The sequence below is a fragment of the Aquarana catesbeiana genome, linkage group LG01 (genome assembly GCF_042186555.1).
Source record: "Aquarana catesbeiana isolate 2022-GZ linkage group LG01, ASM4218655v1, whole genome shotgun sequence".
NCBI classification, from domain to species: Eukaryota; Metazoa; Chordata; class Amphibia; order Anura; family Ranidae; genus Aquarana; species Aquarana catesbeiana.
Window position 1 is genome coordinate 135,021,482 of NC_133324.1, and position 18,856 is coordinate 135,040,337.

At 42.9% G+C, this 18,856-nt stretch overlaps 1 protein-coding gene across 1 annotated transcript in view; it reads left to right on the top strand.

Moving 5' to 3' along the window:
* Positions 1 to 18,856, top strand: part of CERT1 (ceramide transporter 1) — a 153,798-nt gene that overhangs the window by 91,827 nt on the left and 43,115 nt on the right. The window contains exons 4-8 of the mRNA XM_073624057.1: positions 5,736 to 5,843; positions 6,294 to 6,432; positions 11,118 to 11,201; positions 12,961 to 13,118; positions 13,676 to 13,768. Of these exons, the coding sequence (XP_073480158.1) occupies positions 5,736 to 5,843; positions 6,294 to 6,432; positions 11,118 to 11,201; positions 12,961 to 13,118; positions 13,676 to 13,768 (582 nt within the window). The remainder of the gene's footprint in view (positions 1 to 5,735; positions 5,844 to 6,293; positions 6,433 to 11,117; positions 11,202 to 12,960; positions 13,119 to 13,675; positions 13,769 to 18,856) is intronic.

The following is an 18,856-nucleotide window of genomic DNA, read 5'->3' on the forward strand; positions in this document are numbered from 1 at the left end:
ATGCCTTTTATGGTTCCAGACAAATTTAAGTATATCTATTTGGAGTTTTCTTAGATGTTTGTATGGAACTGAAATGGGTAATGTTTGAAATAGATAGAGTAGCTTCGGGAGGATCGTCATTTTAATGGACGCTATCCGCCCTAAGAGGGAGAGATGGTAGTGTTTCCATCTGAGGAGCATGGCTCTGATAGAATGAAAGAGGGGGGGGGGATTTTCCTGGTAAAGAGTTGTGAATGTTGGTGTAATGCGAATTCCCAGATATTTTAGAGATGTAGTTTTCCAGTGATATGGGGAAGTTGGCCTGTAAGTGTGTGATTTCTGATTCAGGTATATTTATTGGGAGAGCTTCTGATTTGGACGTATTAATTTTTATAGCCCGATAGGGCCCCATATTTATCCAGCTCAGCGTGGAAATTCGGGAGGGATATTCTAGGTTGTGTCAGGGTCAGAATTATATCATCGGCAAACAATGATATTTTAAACTCCCTATCCCGGACTGATATCCCCTGGATATCTGGATTACCTCGGATGTGAGCTGCCAAAGGTTCCACACAGAGCGCAAACAGGGGAGAAAGAGGGCACCCCTGCCGTGTGCCGTTGCTTATTGAGGCGGGGCTGAAAAGGCAAAAGGAGTTCTGACCTGGGCAGTGGGATTAGAGTATAGATGCTGTACCGCTCGCAAAAAGGGGCCCTTTAACCCTATGTGCTGTAGGGTGGCGAACAGAAAGGGCCAACCCAAACGGTCAAAGGCTTCCATTAAAATTTTTATAGGCCTCAAAAATCTCAACATGTTGGAAAAGCCCACTACAACATTCAGGATATTTTTTTTCTCCTAAAACACTAGCAAAAATACAAAATGATTGTAACTAACTGTTAAACGATCTAGGAACAGAAGCATTCCTCCCAACATCAAATTTTTCATCCCTTTTTATTAAAACGATGTTCAGGAGACAAAGGCAACAAAGAAAAAAATGTTGATATAGTCACCACTCCAGATTTTTTCTTTACAAGCGATACTAAGGTGAAAGCTCGCATGACAACGCTTCTTTCAAACAACCTTCTGGAATTTGCGTGGAAGGAACATGTACAGATGACATAGCAGAACGTATACAATCATTACTCAAAGTACTAGATTCAATAGACTGCGTCAGCGTAGATTTGGAAGAATCAACTCTCCACGCTGACGCAACATTATAAACATCAATAACAGGAGATTTTAATTTATCAACAATAGCAGAAAACTTTTTTGCTAAATTACATAACATAGCAATGTCATCAGACTCGCCTGATGCACCAGCACTGGTAGAAGGGACCGCCTGCATCGCATCGTCAGTTAACGCCACTGCACGAATAGGCAGAGCTTGAGTATCCATGACAACAGCAGGAACAACATCAACCTTATTTACAGTTTTGTCAAGTAAATGTTTGGACAATACAGGAGGCTCCACAGGTGTAATATCAACATCCCCCCTTAGTGCCGGTTCACACTACCGCGACTTGGGATCCGACTTGTCAGACCTCAAGTCGCCCCAAGTCGCTTGACATCTGAAAGTCCATGTAAGTGAATGAGAGCCGTCTATATGTACGCTACTGAAGTCGCTCCGACTTCAGAAAAGGTCCCTGTACTACTTCAAGGCGACTTGTAGGCGACTTGTACCCATTGATTTCAATGGAAGTCGCCTACAAGTCGGATCGTGGTCTATAGTGAAGCGACTTCACAGGAAGAGAAGATGTTTTTTTCAAGCAAACCCCTCCCTCCCCCAGAGCGGATTGTAGTTTGATTGGCCACTGGAAAGTTGCCTGTCTTGGAGGCGACTTGAAGTCGCCTTGTAAGTCGCCCCAAGTCGCGCTGAAGTCGCGCTGAAGTCGCCTTGCTAAGTCGCGCTGTAAGTCGTGTTGCCCCTGTGTGAACCAGCGCTTAGAGCAACACTCACTGTATAATTAGGCTTTTTATTTGTTAAAATTCGTCTCACAGGGGCAGAACTCCTAGGAAGTCTCACCTTGTCATTTTGTTTCTTCATTGGGTCGATTTTGACATGTCAAATGGCATGCTAAAGCGGAGCCTATTGCCGGCAACGCACCGTCCAAAACAATGCGATGACGAATTGTGGCACGGCACCGATTCCCAAAAGTAGTTCCTGCACTACTTTTGGCGACTTCGGAGGAGATTTCAATAGATATCTGTGCATGAAACCGCACAGATGTCTGGCAACATCCCCGAACTCGCAATGAAAGGCAGGTTTGAAATTGTTGGGAGTTCAGCTGAACTCCCACGATTTCAAACCCGCCTTCAAGGTGGGAATGTAGGCTTAAAGTCTAAATGAGAGATTGTAAAGTGTGCGGCCAACTTTCCTGTCTGCGCCTCGGACATAATGAAAAGTTCATGCAGCCTTTAATGTTTAGAATATATTGGACTATATGTAAACTCGCAGAATTTTGTAGATGACATAGTATATTGCTTGCATTGACTGCTGAAGCATTTATTTTTGATTATGGGAACAAAAGTATAAAACCATTAGCTAAATCAAAGTAAATTGGTCCATTTTCTTTGTGAAATATATGTAGCACATAACCTCTGACTGTCCGAATAGGAGGTGTGTAGGTTCCTGGAAATGAAACCTACATTATACTGTATTCTTTCATTTTAGGAGTGCCGTTTCCATGTACTGGCTTTTAAATGTACTTGTAAAAGATCCTCGTTCAGCACTTGTGACTACAGATCTCAGTGGGATAGGCAGCACAGAGATCCAACATTCACTGAAATGCTAAAGATTCATAAAGGCTTATGTGTGAATGATGCATTAATAGTCCATTCTTTCCCCTAAGATTTTTCCTATACAATGCATGTAGTGATTTGTCAGTTGTGTCTCTGTGCAGCAATGCCATCAATGTTTGCACAGAAGCATTTTCCCATGAGTCTTTGTTCTGAATTATCGACCCAATTCAGATTGCTAAGAGTCCTGCATGTCTCAGTTGTGCCCTCGGATAGCATGTTAGCCAGGCCAGTCCTCTTTTCCTGGCAAGCAGCATAATTGGCTAGGCAGGGCTTATGAACATCATCTCATCGCCTTCGTCTGACGACATCACTATTGGAAAGAGGAAGCAGTGCTATGGAAGCCCCTCGGATGTCTAAAGTGCTGGAGAAGGTGACGCAGTGCAGCAGGTTTTAGAGCGACATTTGCAGGACTGTACTGATCTTTCTGCACACTGTCTGTGCCATAGGCATTAGGCAGTGGCCAGGTAACTGCTAGACTGTACTGGCTCAGCTCTGTACTAGTAGCTCTTCTTTCTGGTCACCCTAGATCAAGTTTGTGCATTGTGTGGCTATCCAGCTGTTCACATACTACAAATATCAGCATGCCCAGACAGCTGTTGATGTCATGCTGGGATTTGTGGCTATTCCACGTCAGGCGGACAGTGGGATTAGATGGCCAGTTCTAGGTGATCATACTTGGTTTGGTTTATGGCATTGCTGGAGTTAAGTCATAGAGCCGTTTGTGCTGGCTGTAGTTTTTTTCTTTCATTATTGATCCTCATATTTCTGAGTGCTTTTCTGCAGAGAATTACTAATGATGTGCCTTACAAACCATAAGTGCAGCAGTAAAATCTCTGGCTTGCATGTTGGATTGCAGGACTGCAACTAATATCCATGGATGGAAAGAGACCAAGCGTGCCATCCAGATACCTGTTTGTTACTGTAATGACACTAGTTCCTTTTTTTTACTAGTCTGATATCTAATTTGACATTGATGTTCAGAATAAATAAACTTAATTCCAGTTACTAAAATGCCATCTGTGTAAAATGGGACGGTACTGTAGTATTTCTGAGATCTTTATAATGTGCTGCTTGTAATTGGCTTGTGTAGGTTGAGTTTACATAAAGGCGATGTACTGAAAATGCCGATTTACATTGTCTATGCTGGTAAATGTGAAATCACAACACCCTATGTTCTACTATAAGGAGGCTGACTTTGCTTCTTGGTGTAATGTGGGGTAAAGTTAACAGGTCCACTTAACACTATAACAAGGCTTTCTCTGATTGGCCATTGTGGAAATTATAAAGTTGCCTGCCCCTCCACCTTAGCCAATCAGAGGAAGCTTTGTATACATTGATTAAAAATGCAAGGCTTCTCCTGAATGGAAGAGAATCATTCAGCCTGACTGTTTAAAAACTTAAAGCCAAAGCTGGACAATGTCAAATTAAACATGCAATTCTACTAAAGTGGTTTTGAAGGTTTTTACTTTTTTTGCATTATCCCCAGTTCACACGCGACTTTATTTCCGACATTCCTGCATGACTTCATCGCAGCTTGCAGACAACATCTTTAACAGAAGCCAATGCAAATTGTGTTGAAGTCACACCAAAAGTAGTGCAGGAACCTTTTTCTAAGTCAGAGCTACTTGAGTCACATCGATTAGAACGGTTCCAGTGCTGTTCATGGGGTGCAACTTGTCATGTTACTTGAGAGTTCAAAGTCGCATGACAAGTTGCACCCAATGAACGTCAATTGAACCATTCTAATCAGTGTGACTCAAGTTGCTCTGACTTAGAAAGGGTTCTTGCATCACTTCCTCGCAAAAGTGTGAACCAGGGCTCCGGGTAAAAAAAAAACTTTTGTGTGGCCCCCACTTAAACTTTCCTGAGCCAGATCTCGATCCAGCGATGTGCATGAGAGCCGCGACTCTCTCCCTCATGCTCAGACACAGCAGCTGGAGCCATTGAGGGAGCAGAGGGTGGGCTGAGATGCAATCTGTGCATTTTTGGACCCACAATTGAGCGTGCATGAGTGCCCCCAAAGCAAGTGGCTTAACTATGGTGGGCACATGATATATGTTGGGGGGGGGGGCAGAGCCATAAGTGCTGGCAGGGAACCTGAGAAGAGGAGGATCAGGGCCGTTCTGTGTAAAACCACTGCACAGAGCAGCAAAGTGTACCATGTTTGTCTTTGTAAATTTATATTTTTTTTTTAAATGGCTGGCCATACATTGTACAATTTTCCTGTAGATTCACCAGAAACATTTGAGGTCATACTACATGAAGGTAAATCTAAAGGAAATCTAACAAGAAAATGGTTTGCTGTATGGCCACCCTAAGTGTGTATGGCCTGTTTGATTTGGGGTTCAGCTTACATAAGCTTAGTGTAAACAGCAAGCTTTGACAAAGCATTTGCAGAGCTTTTAGCAAGCTTTCAGCCCCAGTTTGTAAATGTTGAATACTGATCCTAACTGGAGTGCTGATTGCCACTGTAAGCAAGCTGCTAGCAGCTTTTCAGCAAGCTTCAAGAAGTGCTGAAGCCTGCTAGCAGCTTGTTTAAAGTGGCAATCCGCACTCATTTTTTTTCAAATATTTTTTGTTGCTGCTAATATTGGGGACTGAGTCAAATATACATAACCCCAGCTTGTGAACACCTGGCAGAAATGTTGCCCAAGTCCTATTTTGTGCCAATTACTGTCAGGAGTTATAGAAAGAAATAACACTGCATTGTTTCTGAGTGTGAACACTTGAGGAAAGGGTGACATCCTTTTACCAAAATGACTCTGATACAGGTACAAGATGTCCCCTGGTCATGGAGGGGTTAGCCTTTTTCCTGTACATCTTCCCATAAGATACTGCAAGCATTCATTTGTCTTAAATGCTATACTTTTCTGTAGCGGTTAATGATTTTTCTTAATCTTAATGGTCTGTGTGCTGCTTTGATTCACGTGTCATTTTTTTTTTTTTTTTTTTCTTTCAGTCTGAATCTGGTTATGGATCAGAGACTAGCCTACGACGGCATGGCTCAATGGTCTCCCTTGTGTCTGGCGCAAGCAGCTATTCAGCCACATCTACATCATCGTTCAAGGTCAGTCCTTTGGATGTACTTCCAGTTGTAGCTGCCATATTCTGTTAAAAAAAAAAAATATATAGATAGAGAGATATATCCATCTCTTGCTAGTATATTTAAATAAACAATTATGTTTTAATCAGTGCAACACATTGCTGTAAGGCGCCTTTCACATGGACAAACCGATTGGATCTGCCTGTCATTTTTTTCAGGCAGACCCGATCGGACCATCCATTATATTTTCATATGGTGGGGATTAGTGGTGGTAGTGTGTAAGAAAAAAAAATATTGCTTGAAGTTGCTACGTTTAAAACCTTTTTAGTGAACACCTATATGGGCTTAATGGAGGGCCGTTCATTTTGCCTGGAGTAGTTGTTCATTTTAAGTGTTCACCTGCTCTGTCTGAACTTGACTTTTCTAAGTGTTATCTGAGGAACTTTTACATTTGTTGCTGATTTTCCTTTCCAGAAAGGGCACAGTCTACGTGAGAAACTTGCTGAAATGGAGACTTTCCGCGACATTCTATGCAGGCAGGTCGACACGTTGCAGAAGTATTTTGATGCATGTGCTGATGCAGACTGTAAAGATGAGCTCGAGCGGGATAAAGGTAATTCATTAAGCTGTAGATTAAATTCGGTTGTAAAGCCCAAAAAGAAAAAAGTATCCTCAAGTATAATATCTTAAAGCGGAACTTCATCGAAAAGGGGACCTCACCCAAAGGTAAACCTCCTAAAGGTGAACTTATCCTTCAAACAATGCTTCAACCCTCTGTTCCTTTATTGTAGAAAAGTAATTTGGGCTTTCTCTTCACAACAGACATGTACAAGGTACCATAAGTCCTGCATTTTTGAGCCCTCATGTAAAGGCTTACTGCTCAGTGTAGGTGTAATGTCAAGTAGCATTTAATCAATGTGTGGATCTACTGCACTACAAGGCCCTACCCTATTTGTAAGCAGGTGACTGATTCATGCAGCTGTGCAATTGTCCGTCAGCGTTTCTCAACCAAGGTTCCACAGAAACTTAGGATTCCTCCAGTGCTTGCTGTGGGTTTCTTGGGCAATAAGCAATGGCCGATTAATCCAGCTTCAAGGTTCCTGCATAGTTTGGGGGGTAGACAGTTGACGTCACTCAGCACAGCCAGCATGGGACGGGACCAACTGTGCCTATACATTTACATATCCGCCGACCCCAATGTTGTTTGTGGCTGTCTGAAACGGTGCCCGCCCCCCATATGGTGCATTCCTCCATTGCCCACAAATATAATGGAGCACTACACTGATCACCAATGTAGGGCCACTAAAAATTTCACGGTCTACTTTTCTGGCCATTGTTTAAATTCATGCTGAATATAATTGTCAAGTTTGTGGGCAGGGATACACTATATGATGAGGATGATCCAATGATGAGGTAAAAAAGTGGAAATAAAGTTGTGCTACTTATATCTAGAAAAGCAGCTAGCATCAACAATAAGACTAATTGTATAAAAAGTAAAAAATGGAAAACATGCAGCGCTACAAAGTGCATAGGTATCCAGAAGTGAGTGCTCAATATAAAATATTGGTGAAATAAATGAACATTTTATACCAATGTGCACACTGAAAATACTATAGATGGATGTTAATAATCCTGTGAAGAAACAAAATCATACAATATTATGGACTCACATGAAAATTCCAAACATAAAAGGCATATGGAATGGTTTGCACATCCAAACGGACTACTGTGGAGCAAGATAACCAAAGTAACCATTCATGAAATAGTTCAATGTAACATGTTCAGTCCCATAGATGTAATCACAGGGCGTTGGAAATTCTAAAATGCAATATTGGAGCCGGAATGTGCAGTGAATTATTTATACACAACACACAGGGTTGTGCATCCAACACCAGGGAGGAGGGGATTGAATACTCTTACCCCAAATTGTGGACCCACACGCCAGTGGCGGTGGGTAAAACAGGCAGAAACGATCCTCACGGACACACACTCCAGCTGGAACTCCTGTATAGAAGGATTGGTGTACGTCTACACTTGCATCCAAAGGACCAGCGATGATACAGAGTTTTGGGCTGTGATGATGAGGTTCCTGGTAAGATGGTTCTCTTTATCTCCAAAGGGCAGCATGGTTCACAGGAAAAGGGAAAAAAAAAAAGGCCTCCACATAGTGCAGATGAATCCCAGGTTTAAAAATGTATTTAAATAAAAAAAAAAGTATAAAGTCATACAAACATTGCATCAGTACATAAAGTGAACCTGCCCCAGTTGAAGTACTCTCGTACGAAACATTGCGGGTACATAGCCTACTCGGCTCTGTACACCACGCTTACTTTTTATCGATTTTGTGATCACTTTATGTACACATCTGATGCAATGTTTGTACGATTTTATACGTTTTAAAAAAAATTTAAATACATTTTTAAACCTGGGATTCATCTGTACTATGTGGAGGAGGCCGCTTTTTTTTTTTTTTTTTTTTTTTTTTTCCCTTTTTCTTTTCCTATGATCCATGCTGCCTTTTGGAGATGGAGAACCACCTTACCAGGAACCTCATCATCATGGCAAGTGCGGTGTGTCCTTGAGGATCATTTCTGCCTGTTTTACCCACTGGCGTGTGCGCCCACGATTTGGGGTAAGAGTATTCACCCCCCCCTCCTTGGTGTTGGATGCACATCCCCGGGTGCTGTATATAAATGATTCCCTGCACATTCCGGCTCCAATATTGCATTCTAGGATTTCCAATGCCCTGTGATTACATCTATGGGATTGAACTATTTCAGGGACTCGTGAATGGTTACTTTGGTTATCTTGCTCCACAGTAGGTTGGATGTGCAAACCATTCCATATACTTTTTTTTATGTTTGGACTTTTCATGTGCGTCCATAATGTATGATTTTGTGTTTCTTCACAGTATTGTGTGTGTATAGCATTTTTCAATGATGAGGTAACACCGCTCAAGGTGTGAGTGCTGCAAGTCTAATGTTGCTTCCAAAGGTGAGTTGCCTGTTTGCCTTGCCCCTGAAATCAACAGGGAAAAATGGATGAATGGCTGCACACTCTGGAAGAATGCCAAATTCTTTATTGTAGTGATCAACAAATTAAAAGCATATACAGCACCTAGGAGATAAAAAATGTTAACGCATTTCACACAGATAACAGCGCTTAATCAGAACATAATCATTTCTGTAATCAAGCGATATTATCTGCGTGAAACATGCTAACATTTTTATCTCCTGGTGCTCGCTGTGCTGTATATGCTTTTATTTGTTGATCACTTCAATAAAGATTTTGGCATCCTTCCGGATTGTGCAACCATTCATCCATTTTTTTTTTTTTTTTTTTCTGTGGGCAGGGATAGCGTTTAAATCATCCACTTTGAGGACTCCTTTACACCATCTGTGTTTGAACTGCACAGGTCGATCGGGCACATAAAAAAATGCACGCACCTATTTTTTGACAGCGGCTCTCTGGTCATGAACTTAGCCATATTGCACACAGATCTTGTTGGTGCAACGGTCTGCGATCTTTCTACAGCATTTTATCACACATGCTCCACACTTATATCTGATGATTTTATTGTATCAGGTGTTGGGGAGCAAATACAAATATTTAAATCTCAAATGCGACCACAAAAACACTGCCTTACTAGTAATTTTTAATTTTTTTTTTTTTTCCCCCCTCATTTGCTGGTTTACATGTCAGTATTAGTACGAGGGTGTTCAGACGTAAGCACTGTAGGTCTTGTAGACCTTAGACCTGCACTCTGGTCTTTCCTTTCTTGGCTATTGCAAAATGAAGCCTGGTTTTGAGGAAGCTAGCGAGACCGCCACTACACTGGGATATGAGACCTGCAGCTCTTGGTGGTCTGGAAGTACAGCAGGAGCTGTACTTATCCTGCACATAAAGGAGCGGATTTTCCAAATGTGGGGAAAGCCTGCATTGCAGGGGGTTGCTTTTGAGGCAAAGAAATGTATAGTGCCTTTTTAAAGTGGTTGAAAACCCTTACATAAACCCCAGTGAAGTGACTACCCTCAAGTGATACACAGAGATTAAACCAATCCTCCTACAATACAGTAAGTTCTTGTTTATCTACAGTATTCTCTTCTCTACAGCCATTCAAAGTCCATTCAAAGCTTGTCTCCGATGTCAGAAAATGGAGGTGTAGGGCTGAAGTTGCACACTATAGCGCTCAGTGAAGAGAGCTCTGGGAGCTGGTTGGAGGGAAGGGACACATGCCCCTTCATTCAGGAACAGATCTGCATTTGTCAATCAACTGGAGCTCCCTCCTCTGTCAGCGTTTTGGTCTTGGTGTCAAGGAAACTTGTCACAAATGACTCATGCTGATGGCAGTGGAAGGAAGCGGCATACAGGAATGACACTTGGTGCTCTGGATTGAGACAATTATACACTATAGAGGGATATGCTTTGTTCATATTTATTGTCTGAGATTTACAACCACTTAAAGTGATTGTAAAGGTTTAAACAAAAAACATATTATACTTGCCATCTCTGTGCAAGGGTTTTGCACAGAGCAGCCCTAATACTCTTCTGGAGTGCCCCAGCAGCGCTCCTGGCTCCTTATCTTCATAGGGTACCCCCATGGAGAGCCACTTTCACTGGGGGCACTCGCGTGGGCATGCTCCCAAGTCCCGCTGCTGCATCCATTGACAGGCAGCGAGACTCAGCCCCCCATGTCACTGGATTTGATTGACCGCAGCGGGAGCCAATGACTCCTGCTGCTATCAATCTATCCAATGACAGAGACAGACAACATCTGGGGCCGCTGGGCTCGTGCACATCGCTGGAACAGATGAGCTCAGGTAAAAAGGAGGGGCTCTGGGGGCAGCCGCAGCAAAGGTTTTTCACCCTAGTGCATAGAATACATTAAGATGAAAAACCTGGAGAATTTATAGCCCCTTTAAATGCTGTTAAGATCTCAATGTTTGGTTTGAATCTCCCACCACTGTTTGTGAGACATCTGCTTGCGTGCAGCCGGCCTTGCTAAAGGTTTATGTTCATGCTTTAAGAATACATGAGATTACAACAGAAGTTGTATTTTCCTTGGAGGAGGTCGGATTGGTCAGTGAGGGAGTGTAATATCTCCATCACTTTGTCTTCCTGGCAGTGCTAGCCTCACACAAGGGCTGTTTGTGATCTGAAACAGGATTGGTGACAAGTTAATAACTGGAGCATAATGACATGTTTGTTTCCATGCTATTGTCCTGGATACAGTGTACTCTGTCACTGCTGTGCACTTGAAATGACAGTCCACACACTAATTCACTTCTGCTTGTTTAGTGGTTGAAGATGACGAGGAAGACTTTCTGCAGAACCACGCAGAGGGGGAGTACAATCACACAAGTAACGGCACTAGAGAAAAATGTAAGTTGATTTTTTTTTTTTTTTTTTTCTATAGCTTTTGTAATAGATTCATTTCTGCTGTTTAGCATTCACCTTTGCATACATAATGTACTGTGATTTGTGTTCCAGTGTCTAAATAGCTTGGTAAAGAAGTCAATTTTGGATTGTTTGCATTGTTGAAAGATATTGCCTTACTAGTATAGTAGTGATTTTGTTAAATTTTTCTTTTCATGTGCAGCCAATGTTTACGTAACTGGTGAAAGTTATTACCGCCCCCCCCCCCCCCCCCCCAACTGGTTTTCAGTGTTAGTGGGTCTGATTTAATAAAGGCTATTACTGTTCACTTTGCAAGAATTTTCTTTTCGCGTAGCAAATGTAGTAAAATGCACTTTGCAAAGAATACCAAATTATGTGTGTGAAATAAAAAAAAAAAATGAATTTTTGCTAGCATGTGATTGGATGATGGAAGTCAGCAGAGCTTCACCTCATTTACGTTGTACCAAGTTAAAAAGGGGGAAAAAAAAAATCCCCTAAGTTGAACAACCTGTTTGCCTTTAATAAATCAACTCCAGTGTTTTATATTATTGTCCACTTGCTCCTGTAATTGATCTTGTAATTGGCTCCCTGCCTTTCCTGGATGTCTGTTGGCACACAAAGCTCTTTGTAAACAAACATTTCTAAAATACAGGGATGCAATTCTCACCTTCTGAAATACTACTGCTTCAAACCCCAGGTATGGTTTTTATTAGTTACATTTGTAAATGTAAATATACATTTTGCATACCTGTGGGACTGCTGTGCAAGCAGAGAATCACTATTAGTAAACGCTACTACAATGATCGCCGTCTTCCCTGGGTCTTGTGCCAAGTGGTGGCTGCCCTAGTGTACTGCTGTCATTTAACGATTGCCTTAGGCTGGCCATAGAGGGTTCAAATTTTCTTTCCTGCATGATTCCCCCCATCGATACAGACTGTGCTGACAGGGGAATCCCTCCTGCCGAGTCAGTGATTCTTGCAAGTGGCTATAGCGGCCGTAACTCCCGCAGGCTGGTTGTACCCAAGTTGATTGATGAACTTCATACATTCAGCCTACCCACACAGGGTTCAAATGTCAGTGTTCCTGCTGAACCAGCTGAGATTCAAACCGTTCGAGCGACGAAGCTGCCCCCGCCGGGAGAAGATCGCGATTATCTCTAACGGCTGTAGCAGTTGCTAGTGATCGGATGTAAATCTGTCAGGCTGTTTGTACCCAAGTTAATTGATCAACTTGGTACATTCAGCCTGCCCATACACAGTATGAATCTCCATCCGGTTCAGCAGGAATTCCAATCGTCTATGGCTGGCCGTAACTTTTTTCTGTGTAGGACTGCAGTGTGTGATGAGTGAGTTTATTTTCTTGAGTTTTCAGATGCACTTTACTATCGCTCCCAAAACAAATTGCACCAGCAGCATCTGTATGCACTGCTGCCTGCTTCTCTTTGCATTAGCAGAACGTTAGAGGTAGCCTTTGTAGCTTAGAATGCTCAGGACATTGTATAGGAGATCTGCATTGAGAGAGGTTGTATGGAGTTGTGAAATGGTTGTCTTGTATTTATATAAAGTGTGTATGTTGACTTGTGATACTGTGAACATACCTCTGTAAAGCCAGTAATGTCTCAAAATTGGTGGGTATTTTTATTGTACCCAATACTTATGTTACCAAAGAGATGCTAAAAAGTAGTCTAATTCTTTCTTTTTTCTAAGTACAATTGTCTTTTTTTTTTTTTTTTTTTTTCTTTCAGTGTTCACGCATGTGACTCCCAAGGGGATTAATGGCATTGATTTTAAAGGAGAAGCCATCACTTTCAAAGCTACTACAGCAGGAATTCTGGCCACACTCTCACATTGCATTGACCTTATGGTTAAGCGGGAGGACAGCTGGCAAAAACGGCTGGACAAGGTGTGTCTTATTTTCCAGGTTTGGATATCGGGCTGACCCATTGTCTGTCTTAGCATCAGCTAGTTAAAAATGTGGCAGCTGCATTTCCAGGCACCACATTTTGGTGTTGGCCTTTTCACAAGCTTTTCAACACGTTTCAGTGGTAGTTATTTAAACCCTGTTTTAAGTGGGTGTGCAACATTATTGGCACAGTTTGGACTGGCCTTTAGTGTATATGGTGGCGTTTCCTCCGGTTCAGCCAATGATGTTTATCAGATAGCGGGATATAGCCACTAACCCACTAGCCTTTTTATCGGTTCTCCTTACTCTGATTTCCAGTTAGAAGTAAATCGGCCCAGCTAGAACACCCATAATGGAGTATGAATAAAAGATGAGTGCGCACGCTCCTTGAAGCTCCTCCATCAAGCCTTATCTTGAAGTGTGATTGTTAAAATATCCACTATATTTAGTCTAAAATGCGTTCCTTTAGTGCATAACACATCCTAGTTGGATAATGGCACAGACACATGGATGGGGATTGTTACGTATGAAGTAAGATTTCTATCCTTTTTCTGTAGGAGGTTGAAAAAAGGAGACGTGTGGAAGAAGCATATAGGAATGCCATGACTGAACTAAAGAAGAAAGCCCACTTTGGTGGACCAGACTATGAAGTATGTTACCCTTTAATGCAAGAAGTATTATCTGAGTAATGCTATGAAAATGTATAACTTGCTTTTCCTGATGTTGCTTGCCATGAACCCATATCCATCTGCTCCCTTCCATCTGTCTGTCTCGAGCACACCTAGGCTTCTGTGAGTAAATACTAATTTTACCAGTTTCCCAAACCATTCAAATAGATTTGTCTGCATTAGTCAAAGTGTTTGCAGCATTTTTTTTGCAGTCATTTTATTATGTTAATGAAACACAACTTACATTTTACCTCATTTGTGTTGACGTTCCTTTGTACTGCAATCAAATGGTGACGAGGTGCATTTTTACACCCTTAAACTAAGCCTGCAGCTGCCCTTTGCACCTGGAAATTAGCAATGTTAACAAGTCCTCCTAAACACTACTTAGTAGTGCAAATCCAATGCACTATGCTGCTCCTTGTCTGCCTGCTCACCTATCCTTATATTTCTCTTCTCATTCTCACTTCACCCACTTCAGAATGTCGGTTACTTGTCCCCCCACATCTCCCGCCTGCAGTAGGATCACACTTGTCCTGGTTCCTAACCCCAGCATTCTGAACAAACTTCTCTCCCTCTTTACCTGGTAGAACGAGCCTCTGCTTGTCCGCTCTTGCCACCCTTACCCTGCAGAATACTACTCTCTCTATTATCTCTCCTCTCCCTGTCTGCCATTCAAATGCTGCTTTACTGGCTGTGTCCCCTGCCATCTCCTCTTTCAGGCTGGGTTTACACGATAGAACGCAGTGGCTCACAGCAGGAGTCCGGTGCTTCTCCATTCACCTTATCGGGTCCGATTTCAGCCCGAATTTTGAGCTGAAGCGGACCAAAAGACACACATGGCTCCTGTGCAATTCACACCGGAGCCGCTGCAGAGATGTGTGAAGCAACTCCATAGAGGGCCGGTCACAGTCTCCTGCTATTCATATTGGATGCAGAGAAACCTGCATCCAATTCACAATAGTGTGAACCCAGCCTCATTCCTCATCAGCTGCCTGAGTTTGCAGCAAATTCCCATATTCACAACCTTACTTCCTTACCATATTCACAACCTTACTTCCTTACTCCTGTTTGCCCTTTTTGCTTTTTTCTGCTTGTCAATAACCCAGACCTAACCCGCTCTAATGGTTCCCCTTTTTTGTGTCCCCATCGGTCACAATGCTCTTTTCTGTGTCCCCCATTGTCCTAACATCTGCCTACTTCTGTCTGCTTTCAGTTGAATTTAAGCGGATCTGAAGGGGAACTGAGATCTCAGGCATCCATCTGGTTCCAAGTGTATATCAAAAATACCTGCGCAACATTTTATGGGATAGCTGCTGCTTTAATGGTGCCTATACCAGTGATGGCGAACCTTGGCACCCCAGATGTTTTGGAACTACATTTCCCATGATGCTTGTCTACACTGCAGAGTGCATAAGCATCATGGGAAATGTAGTTCCAAAACATGTGGGTTGCCAAGGTTTGCCATCACTGGCCTATACTATCACCATAAAATCAGTAAAGTAAATTGAAAAGCTGCACTGCACAAGTGTATTGCACGTTCTGTTGCACTATTGCACATTTGATTTAGTATTGAGGACTGCACTTGGACATTTGCACTTTGAAAAAAGATTGTCTCAAGTAGTTTTTGTATAGTTGATATTTAAGGAATAGTTTTATAAGCCAGGGGATTGTATGTAAATAAGGTTAAGCGCAGCTCTACAATTTACATTACTGAACCATCAGGTTCCAGCTTCTAAGACCCCTTCCACAATCGGGCTGTTTTCAGGCGCTTTAGCGCTGGAAATAGCCTCTGCTAAGTGCCTGAAAACCGCCTCCCATTCATTCCAGTGTGACTTTTCACACTCTGGCTTTGTGCTTGCAGGAAGTTAGGAAAAGTTCTGCAAGCAGCATCTTTGGGGTGGGTTGGGAGCGCTGTATTTATCGCTCCCAAAACGCCCTGCCCATTGAAATGAATGGGCAGCGCTTTCAAAGCACCTGGAAAGCGCAGCAAAACAGGTGTTTTTAGCCGTGGCCCCAGTTGTAATTTTAAAACAAAAAACACACCCGAGCCTCATTGGCTAACTGGCTGTGATTGATAGCAGCAGGAGCCAATGGCTGCTGTGTGAGCAAACGAGAGCGTGATTTGGGAGAGACCTTGCTCTCATGCACATGGCTGGATCAAGATGGGACTTGGGTAGTATAAGGGGGGCAGGGGGGGGGGGGGATAGCTGCACCCAGAAGGGTTTTTACTTTAATGCCTTTAGAACCACTTTAAAGTGATTCTAAAGTCTGTTTTTTTTTTTTTTTTTTTTTTTTTTTTTTTTTTTTAATACCAAACATTTTATACTTACCTGCTCTGTGCAGTGGATTTGCACAGGGCAGCCTGATTCCTCCTCTTTTCGGGGTCCCTCTTTGCTGCTCCTGGCCCCTCCATCCTGTCAAATGACCCCGCAGCAAACAGCTTGCTATGGGGGCAGCCAAGCTGCAGCTCCATGTGTCCATAAAGACACGGAGCTGCAGTTCGGCCCCGCCCCCTCTATCTCCTGTATGGCTAACTGACTTTGACAGCAGCAGGAGTCAATGCCACTACTGTCTCTCTGCCAATCAGGAGGGAGAGTCCTGGATGGCTGAGGGACTCATGGACATCGCTGGATAGAGATGGGCTTAGATAAGGTATTAGGGGGGCTGCGGGGGGCTGCTGCACACAGGTTTTTTTCCTTAATGCATAGAATGCATTAAGATAAACGTTCTGCCTTTACAACCACTTTAGCATTACATTACAACAGGATAGTTCTGCTGCTGATCCTAGGGCCCATCTGCTGGCTTAATTGAAGGTGGTTGGAAATTGATGTCTTTGAGAGTTCAATTCCCCTTCAAATCTACTTAACCCCAGTGGGAAGGCTTTAAAACCGCATGGAGCAAAACCAAGAAAGGAGCATGGTGACAGCATGGGAGTTCTGCAGTGGCCCGACTGATATGTATGCTATTTGCGACCAGTCCCAGTGATTGCTGCAAAATTGCGTCATATTTTTTCTTTGAAAAATTTAGGTAGGAAAGTGCTTCATAATTGGTTGCATTTCATGACACTTCATAGGTTGCATTTTGTGACTTAATACTTCTGACTGCTATGTTCTGCATATGCTACAATAACATCTTCCTACCTTTTGTGTTCCTTCACAAAAAAGTTTGTTTCCGTCCTTTGTTTCCTCCCAGATAAGGGGAGGTTCTGCGGCAGTCACATGCCAGTGCAGCCACATTTTGGTTTTAAGCAGCCTGCTGTTTTTTCCTTAAAGCGGAGGTTCACACAAAAATTTAATTGCTTTTTGGAACCCTCCCCCCCCCCCCCCCCCCTCCGGTGTCACATTTGGCACCTTTCAGGGGGGAGGGGGGTGCAGATACCTATCTAAGACAGGTACTTGCACCCAGTTCCGGGCATAGACTCCCACGGGAGTCTGCGCCACTTCCCGTCCCCCCACGCTGTCTGCTGGGACACACATGGGTCCCAGAGACAGCAGGGACCATTCTAATTGCGCAGCGCGAAATGCGCTGTAGGGGACCGGGAAGTGAAGGCTTCATTTCCTGATTCCCTTACCGAAGATGGTGGCGGCAGCAGCATCAGAGGGACGGTTCGGTCTCGGGTGCCGACATCGCTGGACCCTTGGACAGGTAAGTGTCCTTATTTTAAAAGTCAGCAGCTGCAGTATTTGTAGCTGCTGACTTTAAAAAAAAAAATTTGCGTAACTCCCACTTTAAGCTTCACACTCCACGCATATCATTTGCAGCCCCATTGCACTGTATCTACTGCTGTCACCTGCAGCCCATCTCCTCACCTTTTAACCTTCACCTCTTTTTTTTTTTTTTTTTTTGTCCTCCCCTTTTAGTTTTTCCTACATGGTCCATCAGCACTTCTCCCACTCACTCCTACATATAGTAATACTGCCCCTTTCTATCTGTAGGTGAAGTGCAAAAATTACCTGTTGATCTTGGCAGAAATTTTGGGAGCTGATAAATTCCTGTGCTCTACCCCTGCTGAACTTTTTTTTTTTTTTTTTTTTTTTTTTTAAACTGCTTGCTGACCCACCGCAGTACATTTACTGCAGCAGGTCTGCTCGTACAGGCACAATCTTGTACCTGTAAGTTGCTGCTTTCTTCCAGGTCCGCTCATGCACATGCACGCTGACCTGGCAGACTGTCATTCGCTGCAGCACAAGCTGATCAGTGGGTCCAAGCCAATAATTTATGGCCGGGACTTGCAGATCAGCTCAGCGAATGACAAGAGAGCCCTCTTCCATACAGCAGTGATGTTCCATTCCCCCCCCACAAAATGGTGTAAAAACGGGCACATTGCTAGTAAAACCCCACACAGTGTAAACACGCACTAAACCTTGTTGGACACACATTGCCTTAGGTGTTAACCCCTACCCAGTCAGTGTCAGTACAGTGAGAGTGTATAGTATTGGCACTGATCATTGTGTTGGCGTCCCTGGAGATGCCGGTAGCAGTCAGTTCTTGTCAGATTGTTCGCCACACTATCACAAGCCCATTATAAGTTGCTGATCGCCGCCATTTACTATAAAGCATCATCCACATAGAGCGGAATTTTATCTTCTAGGTCCTCGCTTAAATCCAACGATAGAGGGTAAGGCTCTAATCATAGCCACCAGTGGCTCTACAGCCAAGGCAAAAGGCACCCCTGCCTAGTACCTCTGTGTAAGCGAAAGGTCTCTGATAGGGAGTCATTTATTTGAATTTGTGCCCTTATAAAGTACCCAGGATATAAATATGGAACCTAGCCCAAATTTGCGCAGCACCACCCATAAGTACAGCCACTATTGCCTCTTTCATGGAGTCAGGCGAAGCCTGATCGCAGCCATTAGTAGTATAAAAACAAAAATTCTAATTATGGTATATATACCGTAATATTTGAAAAGGGAATTTGGACTTTTAGAATTCTTTTTTAGGAAAGAGAAACTGTTAAAAAAAAAAAAGAATCATCTTATAGGTATTACTTTCGTTAGTTTATTTTTTAACTTGTGGTATGTAATCTGTATAGGAGTAACTTAATCTTCCTAAAATTCTTAATATCCTTTG